Genomic DNA, 25,899 nt, shown 5'->3' with positions numbered 1-25,899 from the left:
TTTTAATATTGAGGAGACCTATCAGAATAATACTATTTTATTAATTTGATCCTGTCTTTTTTCCATGAGCTGAAGGTTCCTCTTCCAAGGTTATCCCCACAACAATTCACCTCCTAAGTAGGATGCACAGTCAGTGACTCATCCAAAGTCACTCAGTGAGCATCCATAGCTAGAGGTAGATTTGACCTTGAGTTGTCCTGATCCTAGTTCAAAATTCTGACTACTACTTACTTCGTGCATCCAATGCCACTGAAAAAAGTGAAGTTATTTTATGCCGATAAGTCCACCATCCCATCTTAGATATTCCAAATGACAGCAATCTCTACTTATGCTAGTTTAGTTAAGGATCTTTTACATGCAGATACTAGGAGAACTTGGATTGAATGAGATTTGGTCTTTCTCCAAGGGTAGAGCACCCCATCCCTCTGGCAAAAAGGGAGGCCCCAAGGGTCAGATAGTGAACCTTCAAGCAGAATAGGTGGTGCCCTTTCCCTTCAGGCCAAATGACTGATGACCCAGAAATCCAGACCAAGCTCTCCCACCTCAAAGGAACCCCAGGATCTGTCAAACCCTTGCCCTACCTGCATGGCCTGTCTTTTTTCTGGGTCTGCGCAGAGATCATTTTCTGTAGCCCCAGCCTGGAGAAGGATGTGTACACAGTCAGGGTGACGTCGCTGAACCCACTCAGCCCATCCACACGGTCATAGACACTCTCCCAATAGGCCTTGAGGGCTGGCGTGTTAGGTGGGTAGTTACCATAGAGATGAGTGTCCAAGATTTCCAGCACCTCCTGATTGATTGTTGACTCAAACTTCCTGGCAAAAAATGTAGGTCTGGAGAGTTGCTGAAAAGAAACAGACATTTGGAAAATGGGAGAGAGGAGAGAGAGAAAGAGAGAGAAGAGTTTCACAACATGATTCAATGATAAATCTGCAGCACTAAAAACAGAAACTTACCAGAAAGCAGTGTGCCCTTGGAATCTAAAACTTTCCAACATACTAATTGTTCTAAAATATGTCTTGCAAAATCCTGGAAAGTAACAGAAGCAACTGAACTTACGGACTGGTATAGGAAAATTATTTTTGCAGAGGCCAACAGACCTTGGACAATAATAAACATGGTCATTATTTATAAACTATTGGAACATAAAGCTTCAGGATAAGAAAAAGTACATACGGCTGGAACCTATGTTATCGCTACGATTATTATTTTGGTCTTTGTTTTTTAGTCTTTATTGTATTTTGTTTGTTTTTAAGGGGGGGAGGAGAAAGGCCACCAGCAGGGGACATAAAGAATTAAAACCATCTCTCAATTTCATCCCAGTGCAAAAGAGTTCAGTGTCGAACACCAGCCTTGTGAAAATGAAAGCAAAGGCTAAAAGCAGAATCCTGTTCCACGTTACAGTTGGGGGATCTGAGAAGCTACAGTTGCTCAGCAAAGAGGTGGTGGGTGACACAACGTGGTTGACCTTGCCTGGGCTCCAGAACTAAGTAGAGCTGAGACTGGCTGGTACTTTGATGGGAAACCATCAGGGTATGTATTCCAGGGCTGTAAGCTAGACTGGGAAGTCAGACTAATACAGGCTGAAGGAAGGCAATGGCAAACTACTTCTGTACTGCTGTCATGAAAACTGGTGGATGGATGTATAAAGTCTATAGGAGCTGAGTTTGACTCAAGAGCATGTCGCTGTTATGTTATTTTGCCTGCACTGACCTACTATGATTTGTGCGAACGAAACAAACAGTGATGAGTAACTTCTTGAGAGCAGGAATAAAGCTACATGATAACAAAAAGGAAATGTCTGGGCACCTGCAGTCGCAAGAAGTCCTGTGGTTTGAAGTCATTTGGGGAACATCCACACCAATCGACTATGTGCTTATATTGGCACTTGCAGCCCAGCTTGCGGTTCCAGTTTGTCACCCGAAGGTTGTTGTCTACCAGGGTCTCGCAGGCATGGCTGTTCTCCAAGACAGTGTGGAAAAAGGACTGTAAGAGAGGAGGAGGAGCAGTGTGAGAGATACGGCTCCACCCAGGCATAAATTACCATGGCCCGCTAGCCCACAGGAAACTCATTCTAACTTAGAACTTTATTTAAAGGGCCGGTCTAAGGGGACCTTGCGTTCCGCACAGCGCTTTCTCATCCTGAAAGAAGAATAGCCACACTTTGCCGAAGGAACCTCAAATGTAGGTGATCAGATTTTTTTGCTGCACCAAACCAACCAACCAACCAACCAACCAGCCAGCCGCCACCTAGCCAGCCAATTTCTTTACAAATCTCTCAATCAGCAGATTTTTGCATTGACGTTTTATGGGATTCACTTTGCAAGGGTTTGAGAGCAGTCAAAGACTGGTCAAAATAATAGGCCAATGGCATCAACAGCAGTTTCTACAGGGGAGGATCTGCCTGGGTCTCATGCCCCACATTCTGAAATTATAAAGTCAAGACTGTGTAGGAATCCTTTGAAAATGGGAACAGTCCACAACTGGCAGATCATACATTTGTGTTTGCAGAATGTATCAGATATTTGAGATGGAGAGAGGATGTTCTTAATATCCCTAGACCTGCAAACATGCCCTTTTTTCAAGCGCCCCCAAGCATCTGGGTGGGCAATGAATTGAGGGAAAGGTTAACATTTCAGCCTGATACTGATGTTCTTGGGAAAGCCATCCTCTCTAAAACAAGCCTCTTTCAAATCACTGGGAACTGTGCCATTGATTCCAAGTAGTTTTCAAACTGTGATCTGGGAAGACTGAGGCTCCTGAGATGCTCATCTGAAGATCCTTTGCTGAACATAAGGTCTCTGAAAAGAAGCTTTTCCATCCCTACTGCTGCTCAACACTGCCATTATATGGAAATTATTTTGTGTGTACACTACACTAAGAACATTGTTGTGAGGATGAAGAAGGAAATTAAGTTTCTTGGGTGGAGTCAAGATATGAACATGGGAAACTTAACATATCTGGAAAGTCGACTTCATGTACCTCACTTCCTCCTGCACTAAATCCTACTGATAAATATTCATTCTATGCACTTATGTCCTTCTGTGCAGTGTAAGATTTCCTCTTAAACACACACAAAAAGAAAACCAGAGGAAAAATTTCAACTGCACTAAGGATAGTTTCTTCACCCATTAGAAAAATTAAGGGAGAGGCAGAATGAGAATGTGTGAGCATATAAAAACCCAATTTATCTTCTCAATTGCATGTATGAAAGCCAACATCTTAAAAAAAATCTGCTTTCTGGCCTCCAAACGCTCCTTAGGAATTTCCCACTATTAACTCCATCAGGGTATTGATATTGCAGCAATTACAACAGGGACGTCTTTTTCCCCACAGCATTCAGTACTGGCACCTGTGCAAAGCAGGTGCAAAGCAATATCAAACCAGTTATAAAGATCCTCATTCAGCAGTATTTATTGTATCTTAACACATCTGGGTAAAAAGTGGATCTATTTAATCCTTCATCAATGCCAAATTACATCTACTAGAGCACAACATTACGTGGCATGTGCAACGTTTGGTTCTGCTTTCCATACCAGGCTGCTCCCTTTCTCCTAGTTAAGCAATAAATTCTTTCTTAGAGAGGGTTATTACTTAAGTAGCACCAGGGTCTGCAAAATATGAGAGGCTAGATCCCTGCCCAAAGAGGGGCACAATAAAGAATCACTAAGAAAGCCAATAGAGGCAGCAGACGGATATGCATTTATCTCAGTTAAGTATAGGGAGACTTAGGAAATGGAGACTTGAGAAGCTGGGAAGGAATGCTGTTAGAAACCTGATTTATTTCCTTACTTAAGTAAGTTGGGATAACAACACTTACAGGGCAGGTAAGTACTCACCAGTCATTGGCTGTGTTAGGAACAAAGCTTCCGCCTCAAACCAAAATTCTACCCATTCAGCACAGCCACCCTAAAGCTTCTACAACTGATTAACCTACCTCAGCTGGGAGAAGTGTGTAGGTGTAGAACTGCTGCAGCTGGGAGACCAATCGATCGCTGGTGTACACCACGTATTCAACAAAACTGCGTGTCAGGGCAAACCAGTCTGAGCCACCATCCACCACAATACCCTCTGGGATCTGCCGTTCACCCAGCCGCCACATGTGAGAGTCACATTCATGGAAAAGTCTGTCTAGGCCCTGCTTCTTGATGAACCTGTGCAGGGATGAATGCCTCAGATTCACTAGGAAGCAACACGGAGTTTTAGGGATCAAGTTTTGAACAAGAAGAGTTCTAGAAAGCTGCCCTCTCCAAATTTTGGATTTTGTAGTCTGAGCATTCCAGACAATCAGCATAATTATATTGATTCACAGCCACTAGATCTTTCAGCTTACATTTTGGAAACTGGGTTGTTTGCAAGATTTCAGCTTGATCTGATTAACTTTGGAGCAGTGTTTCTCAACCTAGGCAACTTTAAGATATGTGGACTTCAGTTCCCAGAATTCCCCAGCCAGCATGCTGGGGTTCTGCTTTCCCCATGCTGGCTGGGGAATTCTGGGAGCTGAAGTCCACATATCTTAAAGTTGCCAAGGTTGAGAAACACTGCTTTGGAGGCTTCAAAAGCTGCCATGACTCTGCCAGCACTACAAGTTACAAGAACCTCTTTTGACAGCATTTAAGAAGGAGCAAATGAAGCCAGTAGTGAGGGGATACTGAGAGATCATTTTTGGCAATTACTGGAATTAGGATAGTAGCAGAGAGAGCAACAGGGAGTGGAAACTGCACAGCGAACCTATGATTTTTGATCCAACAACAGACTCCTTTAAATCATAGCCTCTGATCAAAAATTTTTATTTTATTTATTTTATCTGGCCTTTATTATTTTTATAAATAACTCAAGGTGGCCAACATAGCTAATACTCCTTCCTCCTCCTATTTCCCCCACAACAGCAACCCTGAGGGGTGAGTTGGGCTGAGAGTGAGGGACTGGCCCAAGGTCACCCAGTAACTGGAATTCAGAGATAGGTTTCAATTATATTCAGCTTCAGTATCTGTTTAAGTGCCATGAACTTACCCTATTACAGCAATGTGATATAACTGCACCTAATGGATCTTTTTAACCACACATTTGTTTAGCTACCTCTTTCCCTCACTCTTTTTATATGTAATACCTAATAGCAACAATTCTCTAGTTGGCAAACAACAAATGTAAAAAACAACTTATTTAAAAATTATAAAGCCATAAAATCTAAGTACAAGATAAAAACAGCTGCAGAGTATAAAATAAAAACAAGGTTAAGAGCAGAAAAGGCTTCTATGCATTTTAAAAGTCCATAAATATTCAATGAATTATAGAGCACTAGAAGATAGTATAATTAATACTGGAAAGTCTTTATCTGGGTCTGAAGAGATAAAACAGCAGGCGCCAGGTGATCTGGGCAGGGTATTTACAACTGGGGCACCACAGCCAAGAATGCTCTTTTTCTAACAGCAATTTATTTGGGATCCTGTGGTTTTTCTGCCATTTTTAATCTGTTCCCCAATGCCAAGCCTGTTTGAATTACCTAGTGTTATCTCGTCCGTGAGACTTCAAAAAATTCTTGTCCCGATATTTTGACAGGAATGTCACTAGCTCCTCATTGGTCCTGTAGGGGGCAGCAAATCAAAAGGAAGAATTAGAAAAAGCAGAAAACCGATAGGAGACCAGTAAGCCTCCAAAAGAAGAGAATATATGTACAGTAGATCAGGGTTGAAGTGGGGAGCTGTTGGTCTCTCTGAGCTTGGTTGTTTGCTTGCAGACGTTTCATTACCTGACCAGGTAACATCACCAGTGCCACTGATGATGTTACCTATTCAGGTAATGAAACGTCTGCAAGCTAAGAGAGCACCAAGGACTCCACAAGTAAGCTTTCTGGGGTAGGCAACTTGATGTACCTCCAGATGTTTTGGATTACAAAACCCCCAGTCCTTTGCCAAAGCCTACGCTGACCGGGACAAATGGAAGTTGGTCCAACACACCTTCCTTTAATCATGATCCGGAGAGAGGGAGAATGGAGTTCCAATCTATGCACATTTACTGAAGATCTTCAGATCTGAAGATAGACCAGATATAGGGCTGTGCCCACATTATTGGAAATTCTATTTCCATCGCACAAAGAACCTTGTTTATATACTTGTACACAAATAAGATGTTAAGGAAATGATTACTAATCTTTTAAACAATGGAAGAGAAAATGCAGCACCAAACACTTATCAGGGATGTGAACTGTCTTCTGGATGAACACACACTGCAACTAATCTATTTGAAGAGGAAATATTTTAGAGTCATAGAGCAGTCTTTGGAAAAATAGAGTTTGCACACATCAAATGCATAGTAAACAAGCCTAAACTTTAAGGCAATCTTCACAGCTTGGGTGTCCTTCAGATGTGTGGACCCTCCCCAATACAATGGCAGCACCTCTATCCCCAGTTGCCTCTAAAAGAGTTTCCACGGGACTGAAGGGTGGGAGAGGAAGCAGATGAAGGCTGAGCTCAAGGACAAGAAAGCAAAAGGAAAAGAGGGATGGAAGAAGAGAGGAAAAAAAACAGGAAGAGGCCAGCTCAGGCAGAGAACAGATGCAAACAGAGCAGAATTAATATAGTCTCATCTATTTAGGTTCCTGATTAACCACATCCAGTGTGTTTCCCCAGCCTTCCTTTTCCTTGTCATTTTCCTTGTGTCCTGTATCTTTCAAACAACAGGAGCTATTTAATTATTGAGTGGCTTTACAGAAGGCTCTGGGACTTTTTTTTGACAAAAAACAGGATCAAGCCACTCAACACCAAACCTTCTGATATGCTGCCATCTCTTGTGTGCTGTTAAGTTCCCTCTTATTTTCCTACCTGCATTTCTCCAGTAGATTGGGGGCGGGGGGGAGACAACCCCTGATCCCTTCCATTCAAGTCATCCCAGGCTTGCCTCACATGATCTCAATGCTCATAGGTCAGCAGCAGAACCTGCTGCTGCCTGCTGGGCCTTTCCCTTTCCTAAAAACTGACCTGGTGGGGTAGTCTGTGGCACTCAAATTGATGAAATAGTCCCAGGCCCAGTCTGTCACCTCCAGCAGGTCCTTCATGCTGCGCAGGTACATCTTCAGCAAGCTGGCCCCACCCCAGATTGTGATCATGCGCCAGGGGGTAACCCGGATGTTAGGATAATGCTGGGCCAGCTCCACCACTTCACGGTGCAGGTATGTAGAACGCTGCAGGGGAGATGGGAACAAGGAGAGGAGATTGAATGCCAAGACATAGGATACTATGAGGATCACCACAGCTCCATTTGGCCCCTTCCTTCCTAGGAAGAGCCTGGTGACATGGGTGGTAGTGTAAACCACAGGCTCATAGGGAAGCTCCAGCAAGTCCTTAGGTGTGGCACAGACACTTACTCACCAGTTGTGTAGTTTATTTTAGCTGTTTTCACCACTGAACTGATTATCCTCCAGATGTATGGTACGTATGAGGTCTGTTTTTTTGCTTCCTTTTGTTACTCCGATAGTTGTTTTAATCCTATTTATGTAAGTTGCCTAGAGCTACCGTGGTGACTGAGGTCACTTACAAGTGGATGGATGGGTGGAAATAAATAAAGAAATGCCAGTTTTGGCAAAAGTTTCACATGTCAGCTTTCATTTCTAAGATGTCTGGCTTTCATATTAAAAATAAAGTTAGCAATATATTGGCAATGTCTATTTATTGTAAAAAAAATCTTCAAAACAAAATCCTACAACTACTACAACAAGATAGAGTTTCTGATAATCCACACAAGACTTTATATTTATCCTTGACTTCAAAGGTATTGTTCTGCTAACTATGCAAATAACTGCTTTCTGTATACCCTCATCTCTGCTTTACACTTTCAAGTTCTGCAGCCCTTCCACTGAAATTAACCTAATTAATTAGGTTAATTAACCTAATTAACTTGAACAGCATGGTAAATACTGGTACTCTAAACCATCTGAAGCGCAAGACTCCCACTGATAATGCATTAAATCCTAGGATTCGTCTTGCTTTCCCCAAAGGTTTTCCCTGTGTCCGAACCAAAGAGCAACTGGCAGGAAGCCTGGGACAAATCAGGAAACTGTATTTATCGTGGACTCTGGGCTTTGTTATTTTGAGACATGCCTTGCCCTAAACTTGCATATTTAAACTGTTTTATTTCAACATGCACTGCAGGGTGCCTTGGAAGTTTTGCCAAAGGGGTTAACCAGCATCTGGACTGTTATACTACTACAGAGAGCAGGTGGAGGCTTCCATGGTTTCTTTTAAAAAAGAGAAACACATCCATACAACTACCTAGATCAGCATTTCTTAACCTCAGCAATTTTAAGATGCATGGACTTCCAGAATTCCCCAGCCAGCATGCTGGTTGCTGAGGTTGAGAAACACTGACTAGATGATAGGGGAAGCATCTACATCCGCCTTTTAGTTTTCTCTGTGTACGGATATTTTTTTCTCCTACGGAGGAGACAACCTGATGTCCTGCAGACCAAACCGGATGTACTTCTGAATGTGTTGCTCGTATGAGGAGCCCTCAGTTCTATTCTCATCCTCAGAGGTCCAGCAATGCTGACTGAGCTTACTGGCCAGTTAGTGTTTGTGGATTTCCATCAGGGCCACAAATTCTTCCATTCCCCCAAATCCCCTGACATCTGCAGAAACCTTTACAGAGGGGAAGAGAACGTTTCCTCTAGACTGTGTTCCCCAAATATGAGAAGAGAGGAGCTCTACATTTCCACTTGAGATCCAATCTTGTCTGTGCTGAGCAAGGCTGATGAAAAGCTCTGGGGAATCAATGTAAAAAAAACACACACACACACATACACAAGGACCTCAGGGGTTATTTCCAGTGCAGGACACTCAGTGAAGTAGGTAGGACGAAAATCTTCAGCCTGGTTTTGGCTAGTTGCAAGAAGACATTAATGGGTAAAGTGTACATCAGTTGCCCCTAGATATTCTCAGTGCCAACTGAGAGTATATATGAACAGGGTAGGGTTAAAAGCCTCCTTTGGGATGCCTTGAAATAAAAATGCCCAATACCTCACAAATAAATTATTTTGCTCTCTGAATGAGCCTTTTTCCATTGACTTTTGCAATAGAATTCTGGGGGTTTCCAGACAATACAGGGAATAAAGCAGCTGGAGCGTGGAGGAAGTTAAAACACAACACTGATCATGAAAGCTGGCTTCATCCACATGCACAAGGCCTGCCTACCAATGGGGAATTTTACTAACTCCCATCAGGGACCTAAAGACTCATCAGAGGACAGTGAAGGTTGTAACTCCTGACTTTAAACTGCATACTGAACAAGAAAAGAAATGGAATGACCCAAGTTCCCTCTTCAGGATACAGTATAAAAGAAAGCTTTCCTTCTGGAACCAGGGTCCATGTGGTTTTCCTTTTTAAAAAGGGTCACCAAGGACCTCAGGGGTTATTTCCAGTGCAGGACACTCAGTGAAGTAGGTAGGACCAAAATCTTCAGCCTGGCTTTGGCTAGTTGCAAGGTTGGGTGAAGTGTACATCAGTTGCCCCTAGACATTCTCAGTGCCAACTGACCCTGTGTGTGGCAGATGGCTAGGGACAGGGATCTTGGGTCAGTCTTTCCAGAAGAAAATAGAACCATCAGGTCTGCTTCATCCTATCATTCTTTTATTCATACATAAATCCTGACTGTACATATTGGGAGGAAGTGAGTAAGCAAATATCCCCTCTTCTTACATACTGTCTACAAAGCAGGAAATGAGATCTTCATATCTGGTGTAGCAGAGGCTAGAAGCAGAGAAACAGCTGCTTTGGGGAGCATGGTTAAGAAATTTGTGGACCCTCAACTCATTTCTTCCCCCCCTCTCCTCTTAAAATGCCACCTGCCTTACCTTGTCCACATGTATATAAAAGAAATGCTGCTGGTGATACACAGCCTTGATGAGGCGCTTCAGCTGGCGAATGGCTCGCCCGTGAACCACAAGCATGTACGCGATTCGAACTGGCTTGTTCACGGAGGCCTGGACCATCCTGCTCTCATCCCATTGGATCACAGGACTAACTTTCCCTGCAAAGATTAAAAGGGATCACATCTAGGATCAGCATGGTCTGAACAGAAAAGGAGGGGAGAGCCACTGAACAAGCTCCTTAGGCCAAGTAACCTTTAGATGACAAGCCAAGCTTGTCCTGATCTCACACACACAATATGGAACAGCCACCACAAATGGCACCTTCCTATTTTGATCCAACTTGAGGTGCTGGGAAGCTTGTGCGGTGCTAGAAACCCCAACAGAGGTAAGCAAAGGCCATCTTCTCAATGCACCATTGCCCCCCTCTCGCGCTGGTGAGAGGATATCCCCCCATCACCCCGGGTGGCTAAGCCACCACACTTCCAAGCAGGGTCTTCCTGAGGGGGACATGCTGTTGCTCACAAAGCCAAGAAGAGATTCCTCCTCCTATCTCTCTATTTAGGTAAAAAAGCCTTTCTTAAAAGTAGAAATGGGAAGACAAAAGGAAAAAGGAGGAGCATAGCTGGGCCAGAAGAAAGGAGCTAAAAGGAGAGAATGCTCCTGAGACCCTGATTAAATGTTCCCACTGGGGAACTCCAGGGAAGCAAAGAATAATCCTTCAGTTCAGCAGCTCAATTTGTCTCTAAGGTATAGGTAAACCTTTTTGCCAAGAATCTGTGATTAGATCTTTGATTTACTGTAATGTGTGTGCTTGTTACAATCTTTGTCTGTGATATCTACTGTCCTGCCCCTAAGGATTACTGTATCTGTGCAAGCCCACTTATTACATCCTGGGCTCTTGAGCAGCAGAGCCCTTACACCTTGGACCTCTCCCAACTTTCTATCTGCCGTGACAGCTTTTTACGGGTGATTCCCATCTTTATTTTTAGCAGCTCTCTATTTTTATCTCTCTTGCCACGGAATGTTTTACTACACAAGGTTAAAAAGGGAGGTTTACATTTCCTTTGTTCTTATTCTTAATAAAGTTGATTTTAAATTAGACTTTGTACTTTTGATCCAACTGTCATAAGAGAAGAGTGATGCCCTCAGTCACACACCTACCAGAAGGTGGCTACAGAATGTATTTCATTTATTTCATTCCTTGCCCCCCATCTTTTTCCTTTTGTATTTACCGGTCATGCGCCTAGGCTATGGGATCCCTATCTTTCTCACTGGCCGGGATTAAGAGAGAGAAAATCAGGTAAAGGCATCCACCAAAAGATAAGTGACTGTAGATGTAATGATCAAGCACTACACCAAGGCAGAAAGGCAGAGCCGGGATTTCTGGCAAGAGAGGATTAAGACCTCGCATCTCTTACCCTGCAGGCTGAATTCTACTGCTATTCCAGTCCATGCATCTTTGCAGACCCTGTGAACAGGGGTTCAGAAATGCATGGGCCTCATGAAACTCAGAGCCCAGAATGAGGTCAAGAATGGCTGCCCAGAGATGTGCAAGATTCAACTTTTTGGGCTCAGAAGTTGTCACTTCGCTACAGATTTTTAAAAAGTTTTTGCCAAGTATAACGCTTAGAGAGCTCTGCTTTCAATTTTTAATGACAAAATTTGGGCAATACTGCAGATGTCAGCCCTTAAGGAAACAGGAATGTTCATCCTTAAGGTCTTAAGGTCTGAGAATGGGGTGTCTCACAGCAGTTACCATGCATTGGAAAAAAGTGGGAAAGGGGAAAATAAGTCATGTTGCACAAAAACATTCTGATTTGCCTTGGCCCGCTCCTTGGGATGACCAACATCTGAACTGTTCCTAGCAGAGGTAGAAAACCTTCAACCTAATTTCAAAAGCCTTTGCAAGCAATTCCTTTAGAACGTCAGTAAGATTTATCTGTCCCTCTTCTCAGAAGCATGCTAGATGAGGTGGCAGAAAGAGCAATGGGAAGAATGAGTGTGTGTGTGTGTGTGTGTGTGTGTGTGTGTGTGTGTGTGTGAGAGAGAGAGAGAGAGAGAGAGAGAGAGAGAGAGAGAGAGAGAGAGAGAGAGAGAGAGAGAGAGAGAGAGAGAATGTGACTCTGCCCATGACCCATCTCAACACTGGCTTTTCACCACATGCCACCAGTTTCCTGAGAAAGATGAGCTTTCCTGATTAAAAGTCCTGCAACAGCCAGACTGTCCCTTTTTTCCTTCCTCCCCCCTTGGCTAGCTGGCAACCGCTCAGATGCTGAAGTAGTATCAGTGGACCAACCTCATTACAAGTAAGATTCATTTAGTGAACAGCACAGGCTTAATTGGACAGTCTGTGCCTCCTTTAATCAAGGAGTTTGTTACAGGTTATTATGTTGGTGGCCACAGCTCTGTGACACAGCAGATGTTCTGCGTGCAAAAGGTCTGCACTCCAAGGCAAGGCCTGGGCAGGATGAAATGAAGGTTCCCAATCAGCAAGGCTGGGACAGCATCCCAGGAGTAATGACTCATGTGTTCGTGAATGGGCACAAGCCAAGGGGCAGTTGCACTCCGGCATCGTGCACAGGCAAAGGATAATTGTCCCTGTCCTGATACAAGGGGTCACACACTCTCAACAGTATCACTCAGTTCATGGGGGACGATTCCCCAAGGTCCTTCCATTCTCACCTGAGAGCTGACACTGCCGGGGTACTGACCGTGGCATCAAGTTCCCAGCTTGGTGCAGGCACAGCACATTGGCAATCTCCTGCTGACACTGCTTACTGCTAGCTCTGGCTAATGCAGATAACGCATCTTTGCCTGTGATTTCGCACTTGGGAGTGAAGTTGTTCTCTGTGGGCTGCGGGGCCCCTTCCACACTGCCGGTGTCTCCATGTTGCAACATGGCCAGTTGGGCATCCCCTCTGAGTTGTGTCAGGTTCCTTCGACTGGAAGAATCCAAATACACCGGCAGCCTGCGGCTGGGCTCGTGCTTCACTGTGACAGCTCTCACCACTTTGGCAACCAGCACTCCAGGACCATCTAGACGATTCTTCCACCTTTCGTGCTTCCGGTTCAAGCTGCCCCGTCGGCCTGCAGAGCTGTCTGAATCCTTTGACCCGTCACTATTTTCAAGGAGCTGGGGCTTCCTTTGCTGAATCTGCTCCAGTCCCAATCAGAGAGAGAGAGAGATACACACACACAACAGACAGGATGGAGAAAGAATTAGCTTGAAGACTGATCACCACACCACCCTGCAGCATGTTTTCAAGCAACAGCATTATTTCATTTTTCTAAATAAATGTTCGTTTGGAAAGTTTCACAAACCTCTTGTATAATGCATCCTGCTTAATACAGACAATGGAACAGGAAAAATAATAGTAATGGGCACCAATATGAATTTATTAATCCTGTTCGTAGAACAACATAGGATTAAACAACGTAGCATTTGCATCTGTTGTCAGCTACTATGGTGTTAGAACAGCAGAGCAGGGCTGGAGAAACCCAGTTTCAAATCCCCCCTTCAGCCATGAATAAATGCACTACATACTTAGCTATTCATGACATGAACAGACAGTTCACAACCAGCATTCCACGTCTGCAATCGCTCTCTAAGGTAGGTGCCTATTATCCCCATTTTACATAAAGTAAAATGAGGCAGAAAGACTGTGTGGCCCTGGGCTATGCAGATAAAGGAAGATATGAAGGACAGAAATGGATTTATAGTGAAGAAGATAAAAATGCAATGCATTTCAATGTAAATCAGTCACAATTTTATTCAGATTTGGAAAAATGCGTGCTCCTTGCATGAATAAGGCACTTACGAGACCAAATAGAGTTGGGGCTACCGCCAGATGCTATGCATGCTCCCTCTGAAGAAAGTCCCATTCAGTTCAATACGGCACACAAAGGATTACATTCTGATTCTAGAACGTCTGATTTGTCAGTGTGTTCTATCTTCCTGAACTACACAACCCCGAGAAGGAAACTGTCAGGCCAGGACCTGTACAAAAGCCTTCAAGCCTAACTGCCTCTCGCACCACTTCTGAAAGTTCAGAAGGAAAGGGCTCATCTACACACAACCATGTTGACAGGGGAGGAAAGTATGTGGCCTTAAAAATGGCCGTCCTCAAGGACGATGCAAGTAGCATTGCTGCATGCCCAGAAAGCAACAGGCAGCAATTGGTTCTTCTGCATAGAGCCCCCCCACTCCCGTCTCTGGATTGAAATTCCTCACTTGCAGCAGGAGGGGAAGTTGTCTCTGCCCACGTGAGCACATTCTCTGCTGGTCATCCTCCTTGCCTTCTTCACTGCCTTCTTTCAACTTACCAATCCCTATTAAAAGGGCTACCTGGGCTTTGTTGAGAATGATGCTTCTACCATGACGACTCCAAATCTTTTGCAATTTCATGGTTATTTTGATCTCTTTCCAAACAGGGGAAAGGTGCAATCACTGACAAGGCAATAAACCTCTTGGCTGGAATCCAGCCCTTCCCCTTTGCTAGGTGCTGCCTAGATAGCTTCCCTCCATTTCCTTTCATTGCCCAGCTTTCCTTTCTTCCTCCTCCCACCCAGGTCCTGCAAAGCCATTTGATTTGGGTGCTGATGGGAATCTTGACCTCCTGGTAGACCTGTGATCAGTCTTCCATAAGGAGGGCATTCCCATGACTGAAACAAAAAAACAAACACAACCAGAAACAGGCTGTGCTGATGAAGTGTCAGCCCTTCAGGCAGCCACAGCTAACTGTTCAGTGCCCTCCAACCAAATAGGAGGGGGCAGTCCTGCAGTGGTCCAACTGGAGCTTCTGAAGGCTACTCCTCTACATAAGGTTAACACGGGAGTATTTCTTCCATTTTCCATAGAAAGCAACACTTTTCTGCTAGATCATCTTGATCCAGCTTCAGCCTGCCGCAGCAGCTGGCTGGCACCAAGGTAGAGGCCATGCTGTGAGGACATGTCCTAACAGTCAGGAACCATGCTGAGACAAGGAATAGGTCTCTAGTGTTTTATTATTGCTACAGTAGACAGAAAATCCTAACAAACTGAAGAAGCGTGGGAAAAAACCCAGACAGATAAACCCCCAAAAGTCAAGCGGGTCTGATCTGTGTCTCGTTGAATGGCTGCTTAACTCCTCAGTACTACGTATGCGTTTTCCCCCCTGGATAGGGGCCCCCTCCTGCTCACCATCAGTACTCACGACATCACATGTTCTCAGTGAACAGTAAGAGGGGCATCAGGGCAAGGAGGCTGTGTGGATGAGATGGACTAAAGATGACACACAGAACACAACTTTTTCCAGTGATGCATCCATCCAAAATTATGTGTCCTGACAATTTTCATTCAAATGTTTTCAGAGGCTGAAAGTATAGAGCCCTTGTTTTATACAGTGTTCCTTTTCCATGCTTTGTTCTAATGGAATCTCTAGACAAACTGTTTCTCATTTTTTTTCTTAACATCCCCTTGGAAAAATCTAAACTAACTCTTGAAAGTATGCTCATGAAATAAATTGATGGCCCCACAGGTCCAATGTATACCATTCAATTTAACTGTGAATTGACACTAATTCATAGCAGAAATCTGCATTTTCCAACCCGGCACAACTGGCTTTGCTGTTATTGTTATGGTCCTTCAAGTCAACCCTGACTCCTGATGACTATGTGGAAGGTCCATGCAGTGTTCTTGGCAACATTTTGGAAGTGGTTTGCTGATATCTTCTTCCTAGGGTTGAGAGACAGTAACTGGTCCAAAGTCACTGTCTTTTGTGCCTAATGGAGGACTAGAAGTCAGATCTCCCTGCTCCTTGTCCAGTGTGTTTAACCACCACACCAACTGTCTCTCTCTCAAAGCAATTGACTTTGCTGATTTGATGGGATTTATATTCTCTACATAACTGGAAGGTACCAGATTAGGGAAGGCTGGCTTATTTAACCTGTGTAATGGTGTGGAAATGACTTGGGAGACAGGAGGAAGAGCCGCAGTCTAGACAATGGTCTGAAAAATGAAATTTGAGTCTGAAGGAGGAGGGATGGTGAAAGTGTCTCAGAAGGGACCCTCCCTAGTTTTCAGGAGAGTAAAAGTGAAGGGAGGGAGGTGTACTTTAAGACTTGCAAGATTCTGTTAACACAACCTTACAATAAAGATAGAGCTAATAGTCATAGTCACGCTTCTTGCCTTGACTACCTCAAATGGCTAACAACCTGTTAATGCATTGCTTCTTTTGGTCAGATGCCCTATTCTCATGTAATTTTAAACTGCTTCAATGTAATCTTCTACCTGATCTACCTTTATTATTTCTATTGCTGTACCTGTCATGAGTACGGATGGTATGCAGGAGGGGGCCCCTATCCAGGGGAGAAAACGCATGCGTAGTTTAGAGGCTTTGAACTGTCCTTCAAAGAAACTCAGAGCAGACCCGCCTTGAGTTTTGGGTTTGGGTTTCCCACGGTCTTTCAGTTTGGCAGGATTTTCTGTCTACTAGAGTAGGACAATAAACACTAGAGACCAAGATACCGTCTCACCATGGTTCTTTGCTCTAAGATAGGACAGTACCTGTGTCCTTCTTTCCGCTTTTGTTAATTTAGAACAGAGGTCACAAAGAATAGCCCCCAGAAGCCTAAATTAGTTTTTTTTAGTGTGTGTGCCTTCAAGTCAGCCTTGAATCCTGATGACTGCCTGGACAAGTCCGTGCAGTGCTCATGGCAACCTTTTTAGATGTGGAATAGCACTGTCTCCTTCCTAAGGCTGAGAGCGCGACTGGCCCAAGGTCACCCAGCTGTCTTTGTGCCTAAGGCAGGTGTAGAACCATGGCAGAAGTAGAACCACAGTCTCCCAATGTCTAGCCCAGTGCCTTTAAGCACTACACCAAACTGGTTCTCAAACTAGTTCTAGGCTCCACAAACCATTTAGCAAGGTACTTTGGTGGCAACCTAACCCAAAATGTCTTCTGTGCAACCCTCTGAATACTTTGCACAGTCCTAACTGGACTTCTGAAACAGACAGGCTCATGATTTGTACCATGACTGGATAATGTCCCTCACAAAAATCCTCCTACCATCACGGCCCATATTCAGAACAGTTTGGGGACTATTTTTAAGTGTGTTTATTGCCAGTTTATTGATAACTGACGATTGGAATCTACAAAAAAGAACAATCCTGTTCAAAGTCTTCTAGCTTCCTCAGTCCCTTCTCCTCTTTCTGCTTTTCATTCCCATCCTACAGTAGCTACTCAGTCATCCTTAGGTTGTTTGGTTTATTTTTCCCTCCTTCCCTGTCCTGCAAATATTTTTCCTACTTTTGCAATCATCAGAAGCTCCCCAGAGCATGGTGATATATTCCTGTTATTTCTCAGTGGCCCCATTTTGGCTACAATCTTGTTGGCGCTCATCAGCTGACTTTGCTATTAGAAAAAAAGATGATTAGATTGAATTCATTTTAGATAACAACTGACTGCAAAGCTTTTCATACAGTCCCTCCCACTCAATGTTTTTTAAGTGTGTGAGAAGATGGCTACTTGTGTTTATAACTCTGATAGTTTGTACAAAGGGAAAAAGCAAAGTATGTTGCTCCTCAGAAGCAATATTCCACTATTTCCACAACCCTTTTCACAATTTGTTTTTAATTTGGGACGCGTGCAGTTCTCCTTATGCAGCAAAGGGGTGGGGGAGAAGAGGTGGGGAGAAGTAGGATGTTCACTCAGAGCTCTCTTCAACCACAGGAGTCACAAGAGTACCTTCCCAGCATTGAATCTGAAGCAGTTGGAAGGCTAATCTATAACTAAATGCACTACTCCATTAAGGGATAGAGAGGGAATTATGGAATTCTACTAGGGAAAAAAAGGCTTTCCACTCCCCGTGTCAACCCTCTCTGCACTGTTTTTGTACACTAAGCATTTAGCGTTTGTACGCTAAGCTACTATAGCGTAAAGGGTGGACTGGAAATAAGTCAAACTCTCTTTGCTTGGGAGTAATGATTTGTATCACCTGAACAGCTTCCTACCAATACAGTATCCAGTTTCAGTCAGACCATGAGACGCAGTTCTGCACCTTTCCCTCAACCCGGTGTCCCTCTAGGTATGTCTGGATGCACCTCTCGGAATTGCCTACTGCTAACATCCAAGAGGCTCCTGATCTCAACCCATCTAGAAGACGCCAGGGAGCGAAAAGCTACTGTACAATTTCCCTGACTTATACAGACTTGTATTATGAAATTGAAGAGACGAAGTCACCCAACTGGTTTAGCCATATTTTTGGGAAATGTTAGCATCCTGGAACAAGTTTAGATATAAAAGGAATGTGTCAAAAAACTGCTCACTTGATACATTCCTGTATAGACATGGGCACCCATGTTTACACAGGAATTGAAATATAATCTCCTTTATTATACACCATGGAGGTTATTAGAAGCCATTATTACCTTGCTTGATGTCCCCTCAAGGGAATATGTGTCTAAGCTCTCCCAGTATTTGCCCCTTTTCAAGCCAATTACTTAAATACTGGCAACATAACGTTATGCTGGAGCTTGTTATTACAATAATCTACAGCTATTACCCAATGAATAGGTATAAGTATAAAAACCAAGGAAGAAGGTATCATCAAACAAGGCAACCAGGTCAAGAAGAGAATTCCATTCCAACTTTTCTATTCTGACTCTCCATTGATGGTTGGACGTAGGTTAGTTCTAAAGATTTTTGAATTACAAGGTTAAAAATCAACATCCATATACTCATAGGACTCACAAGTGACCATTTCTGATCCCACCACCATGACCACCATACACAGACTAATGGAGAAGTGTCCTTTTTCTTAACGTTAACTTCTGGAGTTAGGGCCAGTCCACGTATAAAACAATTTTGAAGCTGCCCCTTTCAAGAGGAGAGCTGGAAAGGGAATGCAGAACCGGAAAAGATGGCATTATTTCTTAAAATACTCATTTTAACTACATGCTTGCCCATGTAGAAGAAAGAAAATGCCTTATTGTCTGTTGTCCCAGTACACACAATTGATATGACAAGTCCATTCTATACACACTTCTATCTCCTGGGATATGACTCATCACTATACTTGGGTTCAGCTTTAAATTTATAGTTTGCATTTCAAAAACATCCAAACGATTACATCTGATTGAAGCTAAATTGATTTTGCTAAAAAAATCAACCTAGCAAAAGGGAAGGAAAAATAATTAAATCTTAAATGCAGATAAGCTCTGGTCATAAGAACTATACAGGAACCCACAAAATCTGAAAATTAAAAAGTCATATTATCACTTAAGCATGAAAGACTAGTCTTTCTCAATCTGGATGTCTCCTTCTGGCTGTGGAATTCTGGGATTTGACGTCCTTGCATCTGGGGGGGCATGGAGATTGGCCAAGACTCCACTACCCACTGACATTGACTCAAGCCAGTCACCCTGCATCTACTACTTAGTAAAGACTGTAATTGTGAAGCTCTTATCTACTAAGTGTCATGTTCACTGATTCAATGTAGTTTATACATCGTAGTGTTTCACATGCCATGGCGCTGACGCGCGTTTCTGTTTGAGAGGGAGCTGCTGTGAGACCTTGTACCAAGCTCTGTATGTGAAATCAGGAGAATGGAATGTGTTTGGGTTATTTTCTCTGTTCAAGGACTTTTCCCGCAGACCATCAGAAACCGTTAGGAGCACCTGGGATTGTGAACTTGGGAAGATTCTACGGGGGGAGGGATTTAGTTTGCACCGAGGGTTTTTAGTTTGAATTTGGCACGCTTTCATCATTCTCAGCTTTCTCTGTGATCCTGCATACTATTCTTTAATAAATCGGGTATCTTTGAATTCCTGCTCATGAGTCTGATGGTGTTTTAGAATAGGCAACCTTTACACTAAGTGATAGATGCAGAGTCTGCTCTACAAAGAAGCATAGCTAGGGTGTTAAGACCATTAACTGATCTTCTCTATTATAGTGCAAGAAAACAATCACACAGTAACTTGGTGTTGGGCTTGAACCCTGATAATTTGGAATTACATTGAGGTCTTCTTGTGTATAGCAGTACACATGAAGCCTTCCTGACTACAGATGTCCTGCTGTACTCATGGACAACCAACTGCTCTTCACCAATGTCACTGTGTGACTTATAGTGTGAAAAGGTTGCTCACTATTGCTTGAGAGTTGAGTTCTACAATTGTTATTTGGTTTTATTGCTTGAACAAGGCTGGCTACCAATTCCAGAAAAGCCTATCCTAACCAAGATAAAATATGGAACGATGGAAATAAAGGCCAACCAAATGAGATATACGTGCTGCACAAGTGGCATTTCTGATCTATTGAAAACAATGCACTAGAAGCCAAACTGGGCCATAGCATTTGCATTAACTAGCCTTTCTGATTTTTACACATATCATATTTTTAACATATCAATGATCAAACTGATCAATCTTGTCCTACAGAGGGGCTTTATTTTTAATCAGCAGTCCTGTTTTCTAAACAAGCTAAACACAAGCAAAGATCAAAAACTTCCTCAGGTTTCTACTTCAAACGTGCCTCCCAGAGAGATGCCAGAACAGGCAGAGATAACAGTTCATTAGTCACCAGCCGGAGCCATCTGTTCAGGGATTTGCAAGCCTGTTTTCTCCACTCAGGAGGTGAAAGCCAAAGCAGGAGACAGGCAAACAACAGAAGTTTTGCTCCCCTTTCAAATCCACACATCCTGACAGGATCAGCCCAGTCACCCTTGCTAGGAAGGAGACACTTCCATCCTTTTGGAAAGGAAGGAACTCTGTTTCCCTTTCAGGCTGGACAAGCAAGGACCCCACATTTTGGAGCCTGCAGCACAGAATGCATTCACTTCCATTGCTCTCTAAAATAAAATCATTTGCTTTATTTAAACATTTGGATTCCAGGTAGGATCTGTGCTAAAAGCTTCCTTTCCTGTATTCTCCTCTGCCTTCCTGTGGGCAAGCCGTCTTCTCTTCAAAGAAAACTGCTCTTCAACATCAGCCCTCAATGCGGAGCAACAATAGACAAGGAAAGGCAAGCTATCAAAACACCTGTTTCCTGCTCTTCCTGCTCCTCTCGCACCATGTGCCCGGCTAAGCATTAAAGTTGGGCCTTCTAAATAGTGCCTCCAGACACAGCTGCAGGCAGATCTTTCTCCCTGAAGGAGCCCTTCATGTGGACCATGACTGGCAAAAGCACATCCCTCCAGGTTCTACTCTTGCCACCAGCTGCCAGTTAAGGAACTCCATGGATCCTAATTGCTGCATACAGTAATGCCAAAGCAATCTTTTCTTCCTGAGTCATGAAGAAAAGGAAATACATTGCTCTCAACTTCTGCAGACTTCTGGGCTGAAGCTGCCTCTGTCCAGATTAAATCCCCCCCACCAAGTCCCCTGCTTGCCCTTTTGCTTCACCTCCACCCAGTACACCAAAGGGGCAGCCATACATTCTTCAAAAGCAAAGGGAACAGAGCATCTCATACAACCTCAAGGCATCCAGAGCCTCTTACTCTTGCAGGCAACACAGAAGATGCTTTTACCTGTGCCCAGGTGGTTCTCATGGCTCTGCTTTACCATCTGTCACAGCTCAAATTCCTATACCTGAAGAACAGGTGGACTGTGGATTTACTAAGCCATTTATTAATAGACAGGTTAAAGCACATATACTGTGTGTATATACACACAAACACACACACACACTGTATATATGAAATTTTCAATATAGTAAAAATATAAAACAAAGATAGAAAATAAAAAATAGAGAAATAAGAAAAAGAAAAAGAAAAAACACAATTATGCCTTCTACCCTTCTATCAAGTAATTATCATCTTAAACTTTTCTTCAACCTCTTTGTCCTTTTTAATCCCCAAATCATGAATTTGATTTTTTTTCTTCTTTCAACAAAAAGTCCATATAAGGTTTCCAGTGTTTCAGAAAAGCCTTTTTATAATTTTTTTCCCCTCTGGCCAAACTGGTCAGCTTTGCCATTTCTGCAAATTCAGTTAATTTTATAATCCAATCTCCCACTGTAGGTATGGCATTTCATTACTTTTCCAGCATTTTGCATACAAAAACGTAAGGTGATACTTTTTATAATACTCAAGTCACTTGACTTGGGGTGGGCAGTGGGGGATAAGAGGGTGTAGCATCTAAGGTTGTGTCTAAGACAAATACAAGGAAAATGACAGTAATTTAAAATATAACCAAGAAAAATATCAATGTTTTTCTGTTTCATTCTTTGGCTCATGATCAAAAAGGCACCCCTCCCCCTTTCACCTTTTGTTTGCACAACTAGACACTTGAGGGGTGCAATGTAAATTATCTGGGGCTTTAAACTCTACATCAGGGTTCCTCAGCCAGCGTTCCATGGAACCCCAGGGTTCCGCAAGAGGTCACTAGGGGTTCCCTGGGAGATCACGATTTATTTAAAAGATTATTTCAAATTTGGGCAACTTCACATTAAAGAGGTAAGTTTCATTCTTTATTTTTAGTTTAAGAACACGGTTAATGCTTGTAATACAGGCCTACCCATGCAACGAATATAGTAATTTTGTAACCTGTGGCCTATATTTGAGCCTGAGTGTACAGGGGTTCCCTGAGGCTTAGGAAATATTTCAAGGGCTCCTCCAGGGTCAAAAGGTTGAGAAAGGCTGCTCTACATCATAAACCTCCCAGACCTGTGCTGTAAGCAATAGGTTTTGTAGCAATTCCTTTTGCTTTGTAATGTTCTATCCAGCTCAGTTGTGGGCTCTCCCAATCCCCCTGCTGCAAAGAACATGTCTTTGCATACTCCTATTATTGTCCAGAGCCTGGCCTTGAGCTATTTGTACATACACGCTTGTATATACACAAGGGAAGCAACTGAAAATTAAGATCTACCATGCAACAGCCAACTCTGGGGCAAATACTACATGGTCTTTTGATCCCCTTCGCACTTCATTGGAAATAAACCTTTACTGAGATCTAAGAACAGTCTAATAACAGTGATAATGAAATGATTTATTCTATCCTATCCAAAAATTGTGGGATACAGGGCTTTAAGGATACCTTGAAAAGCTCATCCAGTCATCAACAGATTCTTTCAGATATTATTTGGGTTTTTTGTGGTTTCCACGTAAAATGTACTTGGGCTTGCCAGAAGAGAAATTGAAGCATGCATAAAAGAAGGTTTTGTGTATGAAAGAAACACAGACTGATCCAGACCTGAAGCAGGGATTCTGAGATCAGCTACTGTATATCAGCTGGAGCCTAAAGTTTAGCAAGGAAGTGCAGAAAGCCTGGCTTCTGGAATATATATTTATTTCTATAGAGATGTCATACTACCTAACAATCAAAGGATTGTTATTCCCTTCGCTGGTTATTCCCTTCTGTGTCAGAAAGGAGTTCTTTGACGTCTCAATACATAGAAGCCACCTCAGATTATTAAGTCAATTCCCACCCCAGCCATCACATTTTTCTCTCAAGCTTTAATTCCCCCACCTACAAATACTGGGAAAAATAAAGAAAGCATACAAAATGTAACTGTTCTTCTGATTTCTGAAGCATTAGTGATTTTTATCCTCAGCCATGAATGCTGGGGAAAAAGGGACTTCCTGAGTCACAGATTATGTCCTGAAACAGCACATAAGCTGCTTTTGCTGAGTTACAGACTGGATGAGAAGTTATCCAAATTCTAAGTTGAAATGTAAAGGTCTAGAAAAATCCTTTTCTAGGGGGGAAAAGTTTTTACTCAAATTGTATGGAAGGAAGAGCAACACTACACCATTTCATAATGATAATCCCTGCACATTATGGCCGACACTCACACCAGACAAATCTAAGAAGAATTTTGGTACCTAGTAAATTTAATGCTTTAGAAATTCCTTCCTGCTGCCTTCCGGATTCTGTGATTTAGTCTGGAGATACCAGAAGCAAGAATTTCAGGTCTGCTGAATATTGTGCTGCCCCAAACATGTGAACTAGAATACCTAATTAAATGTTAGCATTTAGGGTTTTTTTTTAATAGCCAGTATAGAAGTGTTGAGGTATCTTGATGAGACTGAATTGCTCCTCTCCCCCTTTCCGGAATGCTTTCTGTCGAACATTTCAAGTTGTAAAGTTAATGCGATACTCTAATTTCCTTTTAGGAGACATTCAGATATAAATAAAATTAGCATTAAGTATTCATAGAGGTGTTTCTTATCTCTCCAATTTGAACTCTCAGTGAATGATTTAGATGAAACAAACAGTGCAACCAAGAGACACTTCAAGCATCTGAGGACCCCACAGCTGGAATGCAACCATGTTTACTTTGAAGTGCCACATGAATTTAAAGGATTTTACTTCCTGAATGTTTTAGAATGAAGCTTGTTTATATTCTATTTTATTTTGCTTTTGGAAAGAACGCCCCCTTTTTTCAACAACAGGACTATGTATGCAGGGTCTTGGTCACTTAGAAATTATGTTTTTACTTGCAGACATTACACCTCTCAGTAGTTCTGCTATATGAATAATGCCATTTTTATTGTTGCAAGCTGCTAAAATGAAGGAGAAAGCCACCCCTTACCATTCAACAAATGATGATAAAATTTGGACTCTTGTGTATTTGTTGAATGCAACGCTCTGGAGCAGGGATGGGAAATGTGAGGCCCCCACTCCTGAACCTTCATGCCCCCTCCACCATGACTGCTGAAAACTGACAGTAGCTTCCTGCCTTTTTGAAATGGGAAAATATGAAAGTAGTGTAAGGGCTCTAAAATAAAATCAAAGAAAGTCTCTAAAGCTCAGCCCCACCCATGGGATTGATGTGGTCCCACCCCAGGTACAGCCTTCAGGGCCTTCCGCTGCTTTGAAGGATTGTTTTAAGAGGTTCATCTTCTTTTCCTTCTCTTGCCAGGACTCCATTTCTGTCCATGAACATCACAGCCCACAGCAGGATCCAGGTTTTCTCTTAAGCTATCCCACATAAACACTATACTTAGCAAGAGCCTTTCTCTTCAAAGCAGAACTCGAAGAAATGAGAGAAGGCAGTAGATTCTGAGGGAAAGTTTTTTGGGACAGAAAATCCCAAACAGCTGCTTTAAGGCAAGGTTTCAACAGCCCACTTTGTAAATAATTGTCTCTTTAGGGAAGTCACATGTAGCTGCAGGCAACTATTGGTGTTTTCATATATCATGAAAAGACAAAAGGGGTGTTGGGAAAAGCTGGTTTCTTCTTAAACATTAAAATACACAAAGTTTACAGCTCCAGATTCTTCATAATACAGTCAGTTGGATCTCTCCTGAAATAAAGGACCCATAATAGGCTCAACTGGCAACAGGCTTTTGGAGTATGACTAGGATAGTTTTTGAATTTTTCACTATTAATTCAAGCTGCACTCCTCAATCAAATGCAACAGTAAACTCCATTAAATTCTTGAGCAGACGCACTTAGGACTGTAGCATCAGTTCCCTGCCTACCATGCAACAGCCCCAAAATCAATAGGTTATCTTGCTCGCAGTTGACTAAAATTACTTGTTAGAATGTAATTGGCTGAATGGATATTTTTCAGGAGAAGCAGTAAACAAACACTGGGAATTTAGTTTTTTGATAGAATTCCCTTAAGGAACCATCTAATCAAAACCTGATAAAATCATAGCAGATAAAAAGTAAGTCTCTAATTTATTGGCATAAAAAAAACCCCAAAGGAAGTACAATCATCACATTCTGCATTAATTGTATTATCTGTCCTGTGAATCACAGCCCTATATTGGGTTGATTAAATCTATACCTATACCGACTTCTCTTGTTTTAGCCTGTTTTAATCTGCATGATAATGTAACAACTACATTTTTCAAAAGAGTTCTGGGCTGGCATATAACGTCTAAATATAAGTCTTGGGAAGAATATCCTTCCACACCTGCATTGGGATGAGAAAACACATAAACCCATTCAGACAACAAAAATAAATTATTCCACAATACAAAATAAATAAAATATTGCCCTTTCCCCCTCCCCATTACCCTGGGAATAATACTACCTTATTTTGTTCTGCTCTATATAAAAAATGGTCTCTATACTTTAAGATTAAGCTGGTCTCTCTACTTTCCACTTTGAA

At 42.6% G+C, this 25,899-nt stretch overlaps 1 protein-coding gene and 1 long non-coding RNA gene across 3 annotated transcripts in view; both read right to left on the bottom strand.

Annotated features, from left to right (window-relative positions):
* LOC134490307 (uncharacterized) overlaps window positions 1–25,899 on the bottom strand; it is a 105,966-nt gene that overhangs the window by 67,336 nt on the left and 12,731 nt on the right. The window lies entirely within an intron of this gene.
* XYLT2 (xylosyltransferase 2) overlaps window positions 1–25,899 on the bottom strand; it is a 35,290-nt gene that overhangs the window by 5,510 nt on the left and 3,881 nt on the right. Inside the window, exons 2-8 of the mRNA XM_063293208.1 lie at window positions 12,545–13,016; window positions 9,845–10,020; window positions 6,978–7,180; window positions 5,504–5,584; window positions 3,938–4,154; window positions 1,810–1,986; window positions 582–844 (exon numbers count right to left, since the gene is read on the bottom strand). Of these exons, the coding sequence (XP_063149278.1) occupies window positions 582–844; window positions 1,810–1,986; window positions 3,938–4,154; window positions 5,504–5,584; window positions 6,978–7,180; window positions 9,845–10,020; window positions 12,545–13,016 (1,589 nt within the window). The remainder of the gene's footprint in view (window positions 1–581; window positions 845–1,809; window positions 1,987–3,937; window positions 4,155–5,503; window positions 5,585–6,977; window positions 7,181–9,844; window positions 10,021–12,544; window positions 13,017–25,899) is intronic.

The sequence above is a fragment of the Candoia aspera genome, chromosome 2 (assembly GCF_035149785.1).
Source record: "Candoia aspera isolate rCanAsp1 chromosome 2, rCanAsp1.hap2, whole genome shotgun sequence".
In the NCBI taxonomy this organism is placed as follows: domain Eukaryota; kingdom Metazoa; phylum Chordata; class Lepidosauria; order Squamata; family Boidae; genus Candoia; species Candoia aspera.
The sequence above is the reverse complement of the archived record's forward strand: the minus strand, read 5'-3'. Positions and strand labels throughout refer to the sequence as shown.